The sequence below is a fragment of the Peromyscus californicus genome, unplaced genomic scaffold, assembly GCF_007827085.1.
Source record: "Peromyscus californicus insignis strain IS unplaced genomic scaffold, ASM782708v3 Scaffold_14__1_contigs__length_90479793_seg_2, whole genome shotgun sequence".
NCBI lineage: Eukaryota > Metazoa > Chordata > Mammalia > Rodentia > Cricetidae > Peromyscus > Peromyscus californicus.
The window spans coordinates 16,655,572-16,675,163 of record NW_026294436.1 but is presented as its reverse complement, the minus strand read 5'-3'; the positions used below and the strand labels follow the sequence as shown (position 1 = coordinate 16,675,163).

The window sequence follows — 19,592 nt, the reverse complement described above, 5'->3', positions numbered from 1 at the left end:
TAGCCAGGTATCTACTAGGAATTAGATATTGCTGCAAGACTTAAGGGTATGTACTGGGAGTGCAGAGGAAGGAGATAGCAGATCACATTTCTTTCTGTTGGAACTTGTGTTTTACATAAGGTATTCTGAGCAGAGTGCCTTGGCTGAAGCAGCAATGGCAGGCACATCCTACCTGTGAGTTGCCGTCTCCTGATCTGGGTTGCTTCACAGTTCTTGGAGCAGGGTGTAAACTTAGACCAAGGGGTGAAGGTGCAGTCTTCCCGACAAGGAATGGTGCATTCTTGCACCAGGGGTGGCATGCCATTCATCTGCTTGAGGCATTCTGTCATTTCTGCAGACTGGTTATCATCAGAGATGCACAAGACAGCTAGGAAAGAGCATACATTCTTTTGTTATCACTTTGATCAAACCAGTGAGGTGCTTTTTCTTTGACAAAATAGTAGAAGTCCCCAGTGCTTGAAAATATGTGATTGCATATGGTGTTCAACATAGCTAACCTCACTGCTCCCTGGAAATTAAATTTTTATTGTTGCCATCGGAGGTATTTGAGGATTTAATTGGTTTCATTATTAATCCAAACCTTGCATTGACAGGAACCAAAATAACTTCCAGTAATTTATTATACTTCCTCCTTAGGAGCATTTGATCCCTAGAGATGGAATAAAAGTAGGAAAGTGCGTCCGTGAAACAGACTGAGATGAGGGTAAAAAAGGACAAACCCATTGTTGGAAAGTCGTGTGGACATTTGACAAGCTGGCTTTCTTCTGCTTGGATGGTGAGATGGCAGCTATGGGATGGAAGAAGTTCTGTTTCCATCACGGTACTTAAGGAGGGATTTCTGCTAACTCTAAACAAGTTTAAGCATCAGTTAACCTTTAAATCATTTCTTCAGAATAGTCATAATCTAACCAGATGATTCCCACGACAAACATCACATCCGTTTCAAGCAACTTCTCGAAACTTCTCCCACAACCTTTTTCTTTAGAAATGTGTCTAGACATATCATTACTAACAACTATGAGGTAGGATATTTGTGAAATTTTCTTTGATGCTGTGGACTAATGTTTAAAATCCTTGATTAAGAACACTTGACACTTTGATTCACTTGATTAATTACGAACTCTGCAAGACGTATAGGGTAGATAGCTACTCTCTTTAGATAAAAACTTCTCAGTCTCAGCACTATTGGAAATTTAGACTGGAAAATGTTTTTTGTAGGTGCCTGATTGTGCGTGGTAAGCTGTATAGCGGCTTCCCTGGCCTGTCTACCCATTATCTACTATTAGCACACACCACTTCAGGTCATTACCATCTGAAATGTCTCCAGACAGGCTACATTTGAACAATTCGTTTCCATGGTTCTGTGCTAGTATATACACTAGTGTCAGCATCTCTGGCAACATACTGGGAACACGTTTTTCTCTAAGTCCTCCGTATGATTCTGACCCACCATTCACCACTACCCACCCCTAGCTATTGGACATGGTATCTGTTTGGTGAGTTAATTTGATATTTTTTTTAACCTTTATATGGTGATGATTTCACTTCCTTTGTATAACTAGAGATATTGTTTAGAGCAGTGGTTCTCAACCTTCCTAATGCCGTGACCCTCTAATACAGTTCCTTACGTCGGTGCTGACCCCCAACCATAAAATTATTTTCATGGCCACTTCATAACAGTAATTTTGCTCTGTTATGAATTGTAATTTAAATATCTGCTATGCAGGATATCTGATATGTGACCCCTAGCCTAGAGGACAATTTTGTTATTTAGGAACATCCATGTGGTTTCTTATGAGGACTGAATTTGTGTACATTCCCATCTACAGTGTTCAAAAATTCCTTTTCCTCTGTCCTCAGTTTCCAGCCAAGTAAACTTTTGTTATCTTTTGATTTTGTATGTTATATTTCTTAGCAATCTTTGTAAATACATTTATTGATATGTATTTGTTGTATAGAGTCCTAGGTTTCACAAGAGCATGTTCATATTAGGATAAAATGTATTTTGACAATGACCCATATACTTAGTTTCCCTCCTCCCTTTCTTTCTTCCCCCCTTTTCCTCCCCACTTTCTTCCGTTCTCCATTCCCTTCCTATCCTTTATTAGCACCCTCATTCCCTTAGACAATTACACTTCTATTTTTATGCCATACATGTTTATATACATGATTTTATGTATTATATAAAATACAGGATCCATCAATAGTAGAAAACACACATAACATTTGTCTTTTTGAATTTGATGTAATTTTGTTAAAATGATAATCTGAAGTTGGATAAATTTTCCTGTAGATTGGATAAGTTTGTTCTTTATGACAAAATATATAAAATTCTTTTGTGCATATGTAACATATCTTTTTCATTTAAATTTTTATTTTTAAGACTTTTATACATCAGTATCATATTTATATCATTTTCACCTCTCTCATTCCTTTCCAACTTATCCCATGTCTCACTCCTCTCCCTCTCAAATTCATGACTTTTTCTTCTTTAATATTGTTACATAACACACACACACACACACACACACACACACACACACACACGCACACATGCACACAACCTACTGAATCTATTTAGTGTTTCTCATTGGTATATGTGTTTGTGCTGACCACTTGAGATTGTATAATTTACTTATTGAGAATCTCATCTCTGGAAAAAACAAATCTTCCCCCCTCAGTAGCAATTAATTGCTTGTAGCTCTTGATTTAGGAGTGGGGGCTTCCTAAAATCCCCCCTTGAAATTGGCATGTCAACTGATCAACTGGTCAACTGGTATTGTTTAGGTTTGTTTAGGCAGCAATAGTGTTGAAATTTCAAGGGAATAGCTTTCCTAGATCATCAGTAGTATCAATATTGTCAAAATGGCCACCCAACAAAAATCAACCTACAGATTCAATATGATTTCCACCAAAATTCCTACACAATTATTCACAGAATTGAAAATGTAATCTTAAACAAGAGCTGCTAGAAGTCTCATCATCTCAGATTTCAAGTTATATTACAGAGCTGTAGTCATAAAAACACCAGGAAATTGTCATAAATCAGACACACTGACAAGTGGAATAGGATTAAAACATAATTCTGCACACCCATGAACTCTTTATTTTTAACATAGAAGCCAAACTATACACTGGAGAAGACATCATCTTCAACAAATAGTGCCAGTCCAACTAGACAGATGTATGTTCTGCTTTTCTTATGACAGCTGTTCTGACTAGGGTGATATTTCTCTGATGGGTAGTGATGTTGAAGTTTTTTCATGTTTATTGGCTGTTGTACTTTATCTTTTCAGTACTATCAGTTTCTTTCTTGTGCCTATATATTCTATTTTGAGTGTTTTGTCTGCATGGTTGTATGTGTGCCTTATGACTGGATCTCACAGAGTCCACAAGAGGTTATCAGATTCTCTGGAAATGGAGTTATGCATGGTTGTGGATCACCATGTGTGTTCTGGGAACTGAATCTCGAACTTCAGCAAGAGCAATAAGTGCTCTTAACCACCGAGTCATCTCCCCAACCCCCTTAATTGGGTAATGTGATTGACTCCCAGTATTTAGTTTTCAAATTCTTTGTGCATTCTAGGTATTACTTTTCTGTCAGAAGCTTTCTCCCCTCCAGTGGGCTTTTGCTTCATTCCCTCCTTTTCTGCACAGGAGCTTTTCAACTTCACATGACTCCAATGATCTGGTGTGGGCATGACTTCACAAGTAACTAGAGTCACTTTCAAGAAGCTGGGGCCTATTCCTGTATATTGAAATGATTTCTTGAGTTTTCCTCCCTAACAATTTCAGAATTTTAGATCTGATTTGAAGGCCTTCGATCCAGTGGGTGTTGGTTTGTATAGAGGTGTGAGACAGAAATCTAATTTCATTCTTTCATGTGTGGCTGTTCGGTCTCCTCACACAATCTCTTGAAGAGGTTCTCTTCCTTCATGGTTTTAATTTTTTCACTGGGAAGGTCTTTCATTTTTCCATGTTAAGTTCATTTTTAGGTGTTTTATTAGTTCATGTAGGTGTTTCCTAGGGCTGTGGTGACTGAGGTTGTTTTCCTGTTCTTCTACTAAAGCATGTTTATTATTGGCATATGGGGGGAAGGCAACTGATTTTTACTGTTGACTTTATAATTTGTCAATTTTCTCTAAGTGTTTATCAGCTCTAAGAGTTTCAGATGGAATCTTTAGGGTCTTTTCTATGTAGGATGATGCCATTTGAAATAAAAAAAATATTTTGACATTTTCTTTTCCTTGTCACATCCTTTTAATTTCTCTCTTGTACATTATTGCTCTAACTAAGATTTCAAGCACTAACTATTTAATAAGGTGGAGGAGTGGACACCCTTTTCCTATTCTGATTTTGGCAGAAATGCTTTCAGTCTCTTCCCACTTACCATAACATTGGCTTTGCATTTCTCAAATATAGCCTTTACCTTATTGTGATGTGTTCCTTCTATTTTTCATCTCTTCAGGGCACTTGTTGTGAAGGGATACTGAATTTTTTTGCAGAAGCCTTCTCCTTGCATATATTGAGATGATTATGTAATTTCTGTCCTTAAGTCTACTTATATGCTGAAAAATAGTTATTGATTTGCATGTGTTGAACCAATCTTGCACACTTGGGAAGAAATCAACTTGCTCATAGTGAATGATATTTTGAGGTGTTCTTGAATTTAGTTTGCCAGTATTTCATTTAGACCTTTTGCATCTATCATCATCATGGGAAATGTTCTATAATTTTCTTTTTTGTTATGTTCTCTGATTTTGGAACTGGGGCAATACTGGCTTCATGAAAATAGCTTGGTTGCTTTCTTTCTTTCTCTAATTATGGATTAGTTTGAGGTGCACAGGTGGTAGTCCTTCTTGAAAATCTGGTGGGAATCACAGTGAGTCCATCTGGGCTTGTATAGTTTTTTTTTTTTTTTTAAAGCAGGGAGACATTTTTTTCTATTGCTTCAATTTTCTTGTTTTTAAGAGATTTGTTTGTTAAGCTGTTTATATCACCCTGGTTTAATTTGTTATGTGCTATATGTCTAGAATTTTACCCATTACATTTTAATTTTGTGGTTTATTACAATATATTTTAAAGTATATTTTGCCATACTGTTAAAAAATCACAGTTGGGGCACTTTTATTACAACTCATTAATAGATGCCATGTGATAAAGTGCAATGATCCCTAAATACAGGATCAATGCAAGTAAGAACACTATAAACGTCTGTAATGCAGAGAGAGTATAAATGCATGTCCCTTTCAGTGTTCTATTCTTATTGTATTCTAAATTTCTTTCTTATTTGGGGCTCAAGAGAGAGCAAGTTTATGTGAATACTACAAATCCTTTTTAGAGCTTGTGCAAACCCAAACCATTTAATGCTCTAAGGCCAAGAAACTAGTCCATATGACAATGGAAACACACAATACTTCCCATTTGTACATCTGCTCTGAAGCAGGTGGAGCTATTCATTCATTTCAATTATTTTTCGTTTTGTTTTTTATCCACATCTTGGTAAAAAAAAAAATCCATTGCACATCAAGCCAACATCACCTGCATCTTCTTTGTTGGGAATATCACAGTCAATGACAAATATAGCAAAATACATTATCTAATGTAGGGCACAAATAAATGTTATTTGAATTGCACATTTAGATAACCAATTTTGAGTCAATTTAGAGAACTATGTCCTGCCAAGTTAATTTTTTTCCAAGATGACAATACGCTGAATAACAAGACAAGAAATTTAAATAATTATAAAAAGCACCAGCATCTGAAATATAATCCCTGATGTATATCAATGAGAATTTTGTCAACGACAAGAAAATACTTTATTCCTTTTCTATAATTTCTCATGAATAAGTTTAGAATTGGGACGCTATGACAAATAAAAACTTACTGATACTTTGATATTTTACAAACCATCTAAATTGGAATGCACTGGATTTGTGAAGTCTGTACTAAACTATTACAAAACAGTAAAAGGAATGAATAAGGAAGTAAGAAAACCAAGAACCCATGCATGGTGGAAGAGGTCATAGACACTGGAGGAGAAATAATGCTGCCATTTTGCTAAACTGATAAGTATCCAACTTCCTTTGAAACTGTTATCTTTACACTCACAGCTAAGTATAGCTTTCACCCCTCATCCTAACAGCTTTCTTTTTTACAACAGAATGCATCTATTGCAGAGAACCACAAGTGGCCAAGATATAGAGAATGAGATGTGGGCTAGCCATCCCTAGAGGGGACATCTGTAACATAACCCTTACACCCAAGGCTGTAAAGATCCCAAGAGACAACTAGGAAGATTGCTGAAAAATATTGTCTTCTGGACTTGACATGGAGGCCACACCCCCAGTCTTCTAAGAAAATTGTTACCTACACAGCATCACCCCAGCCAGTGTTCCAGCATAGATGGGCAAAGACACACAAAGTCCCACCCCTAGTTATAGAGCTGCTGATGTAAGGAGAGTTAGTTTTCTTCAAGGATAAGTTCCCTGATAAGCTCATGCTGAAGAAGTCAGCCCCACAACCAAGTATGCAGTGGCAACACTAACTGGACTTATCAGGATGTGCGTGTGCGTGTGTGTGTGTGTGTGTGTGTGTGTGTGTGTGTGTGTGTGTGCGCGCGTGCGTGCACATGCACCTGTGTGCACATGCAGACACATACATATACATACATGTGTATATGATGTGTATATGCATATATAATTATCAAAAAAGAGGGCATAAATTTGAAAGGCTGATGTTAGGGGACACAAGGGGAGTTGAGAAGGGGAAGAGTAGGTGGGTAAGATGAAAATACATTATATTCATGTATGTAATTTTCAAAAAAAGTAAGAAGAAGGTATGAAAGATAATCTATAGCATCTTGTAGCAGGAATCTTAAAAAGTTCTTATTAATAAGATCAAACCTGGAGCCAGGTATTGGGGTGAATGCTGGAATATCAGAGAAGCAGAACAAGCCACAGCTACCTCACCTTGCCAATTCCTCAGCTGATCCTGTTTCCTTAGACTGGAAGTCTCTGAGTCCTTATCCAGAATGAATCTCAGCTGAACTGTGCTGCTCAAAGCCTAAAAGCTTAACCAGCCAAATGCTTCTAGTTTCTCGTTCTCACACCTTATATACCTTCCTGCTTTCTAACATCACTCCCTGGGATTAAAGACTCGCTTTCTGGGATTAAAGGCGTGAGTCACCATGCTTGGCTGTATCCTTGAACACATGGATTTCTGCCTCTGGAATGCTAGGATTAAAGGTGTGTACTACCACTGCCTAACCTTTATGTTTAATATTGTGGCTGTTCTGTCTCTGACCCCAGATAAGTTTATAAGCGTGCACAATATTTCGGGGAACACAATACCACCACAGCATCTGACTGAATTCTCCATGTCGTCAAATGGCAAAGGTACAGATATCAACTGCAAACTCAGAGGACTTAGGTCTGTTATTTCACTGTTCTTACTTTAGTCTTATTACCTTTAAAATATGTACAAGACCTTCCATGAAAATAGAGTGGTGAATTCTAAATGATGTCTTACATATACTACAGGCTCAATACATTCTATCATGATTAGTATACTTTAAATGCCTTTTTAAATATAAGCAAGCAAATGTGCATGTAACACATATACACATGTGTACATACACACACACACACACACACACACACACACACACAAACTGTTCTGTTGTGTGATATTTTGTTTGTGTTCTGACAAATTAAGCTTGCCAGAGATCACAGGGTGGAGCTAGTCACTAGTTAACCATAGAGGCCAGTTGGTGGTGGCTCACGCCTTTAAACCCAGCACTTGAGAGGCTCACACCTTTAATCCCAGTAGTTGGGAGGCTCACACCTTTAAATCCCAGTAGTTGGGAGAGGCTCACACCTTTAATCCCAGCACTAGGGAGGCAGAGAGAGGAAGTAACAAGGTGGGGTGGAGACAAGATCTGGGCCTTTTCAGTGGGAGGATCTGGAGAGGTAAAAAGTCACTGGTGGCTGCTCCTCTCTGATCTTCCAAGTTATTACCCCGATATTTGACTCCTGTTTTTTATTGATAAGACTAATTAGATTCATAATTCACTAGTCCCCATGCCCTGTTTGTCACCTGGCCACCCTCACTATCTGAAGGGTAAAGCAGGTGAACACCTTGTTTCAACTGCCATTGATTGATTCACATGTTACAGTTATCGACAGTCATCACTAATCAACCAATAGACCATAGATGGTGTGACCTCATGCATAGCATTAACAGGACTATGTTGAGCAGATCAGAGGTATATCATTCCTATGTAAGACAGTGTGGTAGGGTAATCCAGTATAGTCATCCAAGGTCTCTAGGGGTCACAGAATGTGTACTGTTGAAGCAGGAAGCTTGATAATACCCACAGCCCCTGAGGTCCATATTTCTGGTATGGAAACCCAATGTGAGCGGCAACTGGAAACCACAGGCTATGCATTCATCAGTTTTGACTAGGAATTATGGTTTTCACATTTATTTCAAGTTTTTTTAATGTCAAGTGTGAAAATATCATTGGAAATGAAAACATGAACAAGTGACAATTTCCTTTACAGAAATGCTCTAATATAAATAATTGTATTGATAAGAACTTATTGAATGTTCATTGGATTACCCTGTAGGATAGGAAAATGATGAATAAAATACAGGGTAAGCAGGTTACAGCCCTTGAATATAATCACAGGAAACGAAGTCTAGGGAAATGCAGAGAGAAGACACTAGAATGAACGGAGAGACCCAGAAGCCAGAGGCACTAGCTAATTCCATACCCTTTCCACTGTACAACCCACAGGCAAAAGATATTCTTAAACTATATTCCTTGCATGTAACCAATGATATGGCTCTGTGACTGCCATTAACAGTATGTGGTCTCCTTAAGTCAGACAGCAAATCAGAAGCAAGAGTCTACTTATGAAACAACAGACTTGAGTGTCAAACAGAACTAAGGGTGACCACACACTCTTTACAATGGACTCAGCAGTTTATGTACTGCTCTTCAGACTCAAATTATTCAAGAAAATAGAATGGTTATTGCCATTATTAAATGGTAAACATCTACTGATAAATTCACTGAGGTGACTTGCTTAACACAAAGCCAAGCACATGTTACATTAATTATATGAGCCCAGGATTAGAACACTGTATTATCACTCAAATAACTACTTCAACAGAATTAAGACGCAGGTAAGAGTTCACTCCCTCCAGTTCTTGGCTCAAGAAGGACCTGCCAAATCTCATTGACCCACTTGAGTCCTAAGTGTGATTGGAGCCTTTGAATACAATGCAGAGTTCAGTAGCCTCGTCTAAAGGTAGCAGGGCCTCTGGAGGATACTGTGTATTAAGAGTTAAGCTGTGTGATCTACTTAGTATCTATAGGAATGAGGCTTGTATGCTATAGCAAAAAAAATCACAATCCCAAGGAAAGGTAGAAACTTAAATCCAAGGCCTGATGGGAATTCTTCCTGGAAATGCTAAGATTCAAGATCTTCAAGAACACTGAGGAAGGGAGTGAAATGAAGATGGAGAAAGTGAAGATTGTGTATAAAAGTGTTGGTCATCTTACACATGCAGGGGAGTCATGTCCACTATAAAAGCTACTAGGCTCTTCTCTGCTAACGCTAAATTAAGGAGGATTTAAATTTTAGTAAGACTTTAACTCATATGGCAAAGGTTTTCCAATCATGATAACAATTCGGGTTTTATTACTGATGGAAAGAGAAGTGAATTTAAGATGCAAAAGATAGTAATGTCTGAGGACCAGAAGTAAATCCCTTAAAAGTCATTTTCCTTCTATGCAGGGTGGTTGAGATACTATATCTTGCTTATAAACTTTGATCATGCATACCTACCTACAACTTCTGACCCACAGGATTGTTTAACTCAATCTATCCAGTTGCTCACACACTGCGGTGAACACACATACACACACACACACACACACACACACACACACACACACACACACAGACAGAAACAGAGAGAGAGACAGAAACAGAGAGAGAGAGAGAGAGAGAGAGAGAGAGAGAGAGAGAGAGAGAGAGAGAGAGAGAGAAGGGCACGGAGAGATCAGAATGCTAACAAAGGCATCATGTATGCACAGGAGTATCCAGATATGTATACATATACATACACATATAACATATACATAATGATAGATACATCTGTTTTCTTCTACTAGGCCATGGAAATGACAGCTACAGGGCAGAAGACAGATAATAGGAGAACATTGTCCTTTCCATAATGGTAATAACCCAGGGAAAACTTGGTTGAGGATACAAGCATGGATTTAGGTGCTGAATGAACATAATATATAATGGGGCACACAAGAACATTAGCCGTGGCTGAGGATTTATCTCTGGGAGAGCCACTTGGACTTCATCTTAGTTGAATTCCAAGACCTGGATTCTTCAGATCACAACAACTTACTTGCAGGCCACAATCCAGGGGAAAATGTCTCTTTTGGTGCTTTCAAGCTTCCCAAGCACTTTACTGTACTGGTAGAAAATGATTTCCACTGGGGTAAAGAGACGGGTTCTCTTCCAACTTTCCTGCCATGTATTTCCAACTGGACTGATCTCTAAGGGAAGTGGTAATTCAATCCCTCATTACATTTCATTTATTATACTTGTAAGATTGCTGGCTTCACTGGAGATGGTCACACTCCTAGGTAAAAGTATTAAAAACAGCTTCAGAAGGGTCTCGTTATTAGGCATTACTTTAAATACAGCTTTCTTAAGCTCTGGGCAGATAGCTTTGAGTGGCTGCAGGGAATATGAGATTTCTTTGACAGAAATAATAAAATAAATAATCAAAATTAAATAAATAAAAAATCAGGTATCTGAGACTGGCTGTGGCAGGGGGTTATTCAAGGACCCAAACCTTGATATCTATATCTGCCTATTCTATTGTCTATTCAAGTAAGTAATTCATGGGGAGACTAGAGAGGATATGAGTGTTATTAACTACTAGAAAAGGTCATAGAGCATAATACATTTGTGAGTTCAGGAACAGAAACAAGAAAGAACTGATGTGAATTCTCTGAGTATTTGAGTCTTTAAAATGGAGGATGAACTGATAACTGAAATTGCAGATTTTTTTGGCTGTTACTAAGTGGCTGGTCATTCTGCCCCCTTTCCCCTCTAATCTTTGATATCCAGGCACACTGTGATAAGTTTCTCCTCTTTTCAATTATGCTGTGATGAGGACAAGGGTTAGTGGCCTTATGACAAGAAATGTTAATGTTCTGCCCGGAGACAAAATAAGGATGGAGCCTGATCCTTCAGATCTGTCCCAGCTCATCACCCTCACCAAGGACATCCAAATTACTCTTGTAAAGTTGCTTCTGACCAGAGTTCAGCCCTAATCATGGAAAGAAAAGGCTAAAATGAATTTCTTTCAAAAGGTCATGGTTCCCAGGACTGAGTCTACAAGCATTGCTGTCCTACAAAAGTGGGTGGCATTGGACAAGGTTTAGAACTTATTGCACACACATCCAGGAGCTGTGCAAGTGGGTCGCAATAGTTCAGCAAGCAAACTTTCTTGACACATTTTTCTGTACGTGTGGTCCAATTGCACAGATGTAAGAAGCATGAAAATAAAAATCCACAATGCCCAGGCTATCCAAGAGCACAGCAGCAGAGCCTCAGGCATTGAGTTAGTCAGAAGGGTCCAGAAAGGAACTATGTATGAATGGTAAATAGGATGTGTTCAGGGGGCCAGAACACATGGTGCCTACAAGGAGAAAAAAGAGTCAAGTGAGCTGGCTTTCTATTCTCATTGCTGCTTTCTGTAGACCCCTCACCAACAACGTTGGCATTGCACATTCAGTACGATGTATGAGGTAGCAATGCCAAGTTGTTGTTACCTTGAGGAAAGAATTTAGAACACAAGAATTGTTTGTAATTTCAAAGAGCTAAAAGCTATAACTTAAATTTTAAAAATGTATACAAAATCAGGTCTGTCCTCCTACCTGAACAAATAGTTGACCATAGTGACTGGGCAGCTAAAGTCCCTGGTCCTTTAGTAAAAGGAAAGTTTCTGTGATGTTTTTGATTCTGTTTTTGTCCAGGGTGTGTTAGTTGATTGTTACTGATGTAATAAATGGCCAATTAAGTGAGTGGGTGAAGAGAAATTCATTCTATGAGAGTTCTCACAATTAAAACTCTAAAATTTGCCTTCAGCCAAAATGGCAGCAGGTCAGGTTCATCTAGCAGGCTCTGTTAGAGAGTTCATGGACTTGTCTTTCTCAATTTCCAGAGGCTACCTCCATTCCTAACTCACAGTCCCTTACTCTGACTTCACTTCCAAAAATACCTTCACTTCTCTTCCTATCTGCCCCTGGGGCTCCATTACAATATCACTGTAGCTAGTCTTTTTCTGTCCCTCCAGCTCCAAAATAATGACGTGGAGACTTATTAATCATGAAAGCTCGGCCTACAGCTTAGGCTTATTTCTAATTAGTTCTTATAACTTAAATTAACCCATTTATATTAATCTATGCGCTGTCACATGACTCATGGCTGTTACTTCTTCTCTTGCATATCTTGCCTGTTCCATGTTTCCTGGCATCTCCACTTTTCTTCTTCCCAGAGTCCTCTCTGTCCCTGAAAGTCCTGCCTGTACCTTCTACTTACCTATTGGCCATTCAGCTTTTTGTTACACTAATCACAGCAATACGTTTTGACACAGTATACAAATGTCCCACAACATGTCACCTCCCACAACCCTCTTCTAAGAACTATTGTGATAAAAAGCTGTCTGGAGAAACCCACAGGATCTCAGATTAGTAGTTTTAACACATTCAGGTCTATAAAATATCTTTTACCATGGGGTTAACATATTCTCAGGATTATGATTTAGGTATCATGAGGACCAATATTCAGTCTACCATAATGAGTATTACCTTATCCATAAAAATGACCTTTAATCCCAGCACTCAGGAGGCAGAGGCAGGCGAATCTCTGTGAGTTCCAGGCCAGCCTGGACTATAGAGTGAGTTCCAGGAAAGGCGCAAAGCTACACAGAGAAACCCTGTCTCAAAAAAAAACAAAACAAACAAACAAAAAAAACAAAAAAAAAGAGAGAATAAAGTCAACATCACCTACTTCCAATGGTTGAACAAAAATTAGACTTGGCACTCAGGTTTAATGTGACTTTCCATATTTCCTGCTCTTACAATACTTGTATTTGTATAGTAATTCAGATTGCTTTATTCTACCTAGCCTACCCCTAGAGTTATATCCATATACGCAGCTGGGATCTCCTTCAGGGAAACAAACTGACTTATTTCTTACTATAGATGAATCATAATTAAGCATGTACATCTGCATCAAACAAAAGCACATTCCAATGACAAATGCAATTATTTGAATTATGGAAAATGCAAATCCACTTTCCCTTATCCAAGTCTCATGGCTCAATTGCAGGTTTTTAAATGAGAGAAAATCTCTTCAGCAGACTATTAGTATTGAGAAGGTAGGAAGAGTAGCTGGGAGAAATTGAAAGCCCTATATCCTTGGCAATAAGGCTGTCAGTGCTAGGAAAAGTGTTGTTTAACTTTTCACTGGAGACATATCTTAACTATTCACCTCCAGTAATGACAGAAGCCTTGGATCACACTCTCATTCCCAAGGTTCATCCTCTGGCCAGGGTAAGGAGGCACATTGATATGGCTGCAAACATCTTTTGGCTAAAGGCCTTCCTTGCTCATCTCTGCCTGAATACTTAGGCTACGAGGAAGGCTAAAGATTCTTCTCAACCTTCCTAGTACTGCAATCCTTTAATACAGTTAAACCCAACCATAAACTTATTTTTGTTGCTACTTCGTAACTGTAATTTTGCTACTGTTGTGAATCATAATGTAAATATCTGCTATGTGATCCCAAAGGAGTCACTACTTACAGGTTGAGACTCGCTGTTTGAGAGTCTAGAAACTAGACCTTTTCTCAAATGGCCAGAGCTGTGGCAAGACAGAAGAAGTAGGAAGAGTGTTCGTCTAGCACCATTTCTACAGCACAGATGACATTCTGGCTTTTTGTACTAGCTAGTTTTGTGTGTCAACTTGACACAAGCTGGAGTCATCAGAGAGGAAGGAGCCTCAGTTGAGGAAATGCCTCTATGAGATCCAGCTGTAAGGCATTTTCTTAATTAGTGACCAATGGGAGAGGGCCCAGCCCATGGTGGGTGATGCCATCCCTGGGCTGGTTGTCCTTGGTTTTATAAGAAAGCAGGTTGAACAAGCCAAGGGGAAGCAAGCCAGTAAGCAACATTCCTTCATGGCCTCTGCATCAGCTCCTGCCTCCAGGATCCTTCCCCATGTGAGTTCCTGTCCTAACTTCCTCCAGTGATGAACAGGAATGTGGAAGTGTAAGCCAAATAAACCCTTTCCTCCCAAACCTGCATTTCGACCATGGTGTATTTTCACAGCAACAGAACACTGACTAAGACACCGTCCCAAGCCAGCTTTCCATTCACAACAGTGCCCAGCCAATCTCCTTTGGATAGAAATCATCTGAGCACATGCAGGGAGTTGGGGGAAACTGACCCCTCTCTAATTTAGTCCATTCACAAGATGTCCAACAATTCCTTTGCTGTGACAATCAGCAGCAGCAGCAAAGACATTTTTACTTGCTACTTTTCCAAATCAATCAATGTGGAAGTTAAAGCCAGTTCCTGGCATACCCTGTATGCTTTTCCCTCTTGTAGTTAATCGTTCTCTGTGCAGAGCCTGGTGGGGAGCACAGTATCTGGAGGCTTCGTTCTGCAAAACCAGTGTTTGAGGAAAACATAGGCTTGTGATTACATGCTGACTGACATATATGCAACTTTTGAGTGGGAGCAGCGTGAGTTGTGGAAATTGAATTAAACAATAAACCTGTAATTGCTTGTTAGGGTGTTTTAATTGACTCCTAAGTACCATATGTGGAGCTGCGTGGCTGCAGGAGCCCAATTATAAGCTTGCTTATGGAAAGATACAACTCATTTTGCATGTTGGAAATATATTCCCCAATTATTGTTGCCCTCTCAGAATAGAAGAATTTTCAAATAAATAAAGAATTCCTGTTAAGTTTCTAATACACACTTAGTCCCTAGGTAACCTAGAAGCATTTTATTTAGGTTCTAATACAAGATCAGAAAATATGCAGTTTTTAAAAAAATGCTCTTTTGCGTTATTCCTAAGCATTTGTTGAGCCCTGGAGCCCTCAATGTTCCCTGCTAACTAAAGAAATGTGCACAGCTAGGGTTCTTGGCTTCAAGCTATTTGAACCCTCACTACAAACTCCTGATGAAAATAAACACTCCAAGACAAAGAGTAAAATAAAATGACAAACAATTCATAAATATGATATAAAGAAGCGTGAATACATGTGTTGTTCCCAGAGGAGAAAGGAAGATGAGGTGGAATACTAACTGCTGATCTGATGAGGACCATTCCAGTTGGGATGTTAGAATTTGGGTCAAGTTATCCAGTCACAGTGGGAGAAAGGATACCAGGACCAGCTGTGGGCTTTGGGGATGTGGGGTAAAGTAAGGATTACAGATGACAGATGATGTAAGGTAACCTTGGTCAATGCACAAAATCAGAAGCTTCCATCTGGAGAAAGAGCTAGGATGGGAATGAATAACCAGAGAATCTTAAGTCCAAGGAGAGGAGAAACAAATTAAGATAAAATGTAACCTGAGGGCCCAAAGAGTTGGCTTGGTGGTTAAGGGCATTTGCTGTTCTTCTGGAGAACCTGAGTTCAGTCCCTAGCACCTACATGGGGGTCTCACAACCACCTGTAACTCCAGTTTCAGAGGATCAGATGCCATCTTCTAGTCACTTCAGACACTACATGCACATGGGACGCAGATATGCATGTGGGCAAAATACTCATAAACAAAATACAAAGAAAATCTAAGGAAAAACATTAAGATTGCAAAATGTTTTTTAAACAGTTGCTCAACGATGGTGTTTGCAAGAAGTGACTTTGAACCACACCAATCTCCATCAGCTGCAAAGAAACAATCCAAATAAACATGTAAGTTCAAACTGTAGTTTACTGGCAAGAATGCCAGACAAGTATCTTTTTGGTGTACACATAGTGTACCTGTGTGTATGCATGTTCACGTGTGAGTGCAAATGTGTGCAGAAGCCTGGAGTTAATGTCAATGTCAGGCACCTTCCTCAATGATTCTCCACTTTATATGTTGAGGCAGGGTCTCTTCCTGGGAATAAAGCAAAAGTTAGCATTTCTGCTAGACTGGTTAGCCAGCTTGCTCTGGGAATCCCCCAATCTTTACCTTCACAACCTGTTAGTGTTGTGATTACTGACAGGTCACAAGGCCCATCTGGCTTTTAACATGGGTTCCAGGGATTTGAACTCAAGTCCTCACACTTGCACACCAAGGACTTTATCCACCAAATTGTTTTCCCAGCCCCCTAGACAAACATCTTAAACTTCTGTTCAACTAGATCAAATGAATATTCATGCTGGATGGAAGGAGAGTGTGTGCTGTGAAAATTCCACTTTGAAAGATCTTCCTCAGCTATGCCTTCCATTAGGCCACCTCTGTGAATCCTTCCAGGAGAGGAATGTTAAAGCCTGCATTTGAGAAGATCATTATACAAATGCACGTAAATCACACGCAGTAAAAAGGTTTGCCAGCAATCATTCTAAATTAAGACACATCAGTGACTAGAACAGAGGGACGGAAGATCATTGCAACCAATCTCGTTAATTTTTAGTTTTGAATAGGTTGGTGACGCTGTCCTCAGCTTTATGGCACCTCAGGGAAACTCCATTGATCTCAGTTGACTTTCCCCATTAAACGTACTTCAGCAGGAAATGACTGCTAATGAGTTTGGGGTTTCTTTGAGGGGGACAAGGTAAATGAAAGTATTGTAGGACTCAATCTTAGTAGGGGTGGCACAACTCTGTGGATATGCTAAAGCTCTATCAAATAATAAGCTTTAAAAGTAGATTTCATTTCAACAAGGAGGCTATTAAAAATTCTGAATCTTAAATAAATAAATGTCACTTTAGAAAAACAATCCAGATACCATTCCACAAAATCACTCAATTCCATCTTAGATTTCTAGGGATCATGGGAACTACATGAATTTAGAAGGTGGTAAAGAAATTATATGCAAAATGTTATGCTCAAAAATGTTTATATAAAATTCATAAACGACTAGGCTGGAACCTAGATTGCTCAGCACTTAGGAACAGGTACTGCTCTTGCAGAGGTTTGCAGCACCCACCTTGAGCAGCCCACAGTTCCCTGTATCTCAAGCTCTGTAGGATCCTACATCCTCTTCTGGATGCCTTGGGTACCTACATTGACAAGCGCATATACCCACACAGAGATGCTCATGTAATACATAATTTAAAAACTTTAAAAATAATGTACCATAGAATTGATATTCTGTTATTATTTTAGGGCTTGTTCTTTTTTGTTTGGTGGGATTTTGCAGTTCTTTTCTATTCTGTTTTTGTTGTTTTTAGTTCAGAGTGTGAATTGCTTGAAACAATCTGTGTTAGCCTAGTCTTTTCTCAAACTAACATTCATTTTGCCTTCTAATGCTGGGAAAACACGTGTCCCATTATGCCTGGAATAATGTAGTTTGTTTACAGAATTATGTCCTGTAAATTTTAATTTTTAAAGTTTTCCTCCATTTAGTTATTAAAAAAATTCATCTATCAGATTCTGGTATGTTATTAGTCGAGCTGGAACTCTGGTAGGAGGCAGTCAGCTGACTATCCCATGTAAACAGAATTTCTGTCCTAAGAGATTTCTCTAAGGCTCATAATCTACATAGATTTCCTCATTTCCAGAGGTAGGGAAAATCAGCAAATACACAAATAGTTACGAGTCAACTGTGTCTGAACATATTCATAATATCCAAGCACAGGGTATTTATTTGCTGTTTAAATTTCTTACCATGTTGTAAAAATCTAACTTCTCTCATAAATGTGAGTTATTCTTTCTTAGCTTCTTTCTAAATCATAGCCTCATTACAGAAGTAAACTAATGATGAGGTGCTTTCTAGTGTTTCCAAGTCATTTTTCTCATCATCCAATTCCTTGAGAAATGCATCTCACATTTAAATTTTGTGCCTTATTGTGAATGGAATCCTCAGTTGAAATCCTATGAACATTTTTGACATTTCTTTTTTTTATATGTGAAAAAAACTCAGGCACTCTCCATTCTACAGACTGTTACCTCTTACTATTTAGAGCGCTAGATACTTTATGTTCCTCAAACCCCTATTTTATGTACATGTACGAGGAGGAAAATGCATATTTGATGGGTCTGAGAGAATAAATATGCTAATTCACACACTGCACGGGGAAGGTGATTTATCCCACTTTTAAAGGAATGTGGCAGGATTTACGTAAGTTTTCACCTGTATCTCGGCAAACAGCTGTTATGCAAGCAACTTCCCAGTCAGGAGAAAATTTTTAAAAAGGGGGCAGGAGCTGGATAGGTTTTAATAGTTGCTTTGGGGTTGACAGACGATATGCTTTGTCATCTGCTCTAGTTCATAAAAGTGTCGCAGGGAAGAGTGGTGCCACAGTATTACAGATAAATAATGACAGATAATTTAAAATGTACTTAGAGCGAAAGGTAAGACTCTTAAAAAGCTTGTCTGTAACTGAAACTCTGTGTGTGCCAGAATATAAGCTCTCTGCAGAACACATGCTGTATCATTTATCAGAAAGCTAAACTTTGGATCATATAATTATTCTAGTAGCAGCGACTAGGCACCAAATGAGATGTGAAACATGAATTGAGGAATAATTTGCCGTTCTATATTAAAAAACAAAAGCAAAGACCCCCAGATATTAGTTACCAAATTGCTACAGAGAACAATAAACTACTAGAATATCCACATATATTTTCACCACACATCAGAGGGTGCTACATTTTTGGAGGGATTCTGGCTACTCAGAAAGTCTTCTAAGGAATCTCATTTTCCTGTTTTAATAGTTTTCTGTTTCCCACTGAAGTGTACCATCTGTATGTATCCTGATGTGCACTTAATACACACTTTAGTAAAGGTCTGCAATGTGGAAGGATCAGGTCAGAATAATTGGCACACAGACTGCCGAAGACATTTGTCATTCCTTTGTATTGAAAACAAAACCATCTTAACTATTTTGAAATATTCAATTAATTGCTGTCAACCATAGTTACCCACTGTGCATTAGCAGACTATTCTGTTATTGGGTAACAATGTGCCTTTTTCTACAGACATTCCTCTTGTGCCTCACTGTGAGTACTCATGCTCTACATCCCATCATTATCCCCATCATTAAAATAGATTGTCTATTAGTACAAAGTCAACACCATGTCAAGAAGGTATTTGTTTTCATTTTGTTTTGTTTTTTACCTGCCTAGACCCTGCCAAGATGCTGCTGGAAGTGGGTTTATTCATCTTCATATCCTCTTTGGTCCCTCTGGAAACTGTGCATTTGCTACAATCTTTATGAAAAACACATTCATTACACTTCAATTTTGTTCAAGAATCTCAAACTTAATAAAGTCCTATAACACAAGCCTGAGTAATGGTAGATTCAGAGGATCACATCACGCTGCAG

The 19,592-nt window shown here is 38.6% G+C and overlaps 1 protein-coding gene across 2 annotated transcripts in view; it reads right to left on the bottom strand.

The window, feature by feature from the left end:
- The window catches only part of Thsd7b (thrombospondin type 1 domain containing 7B), an 831,070-nt gene that overhangs the window by 235,320 nt on the left and 576,158 nt on the right, over positions 1 to 19,592 (bottom strand). For both annotated transcript variants that reach the window (XM_052736826.1, XM_052736827.1), the window contains exon 13: positions 173 to 367. In XM_052736826.1, coding sequence (XP_052592786.1) covers positions 173 to 367 — 195 coding nt within the window. The remainder of the gene's footprint in view (positions 1 to 172; positions 368 to 19,592) is intronic.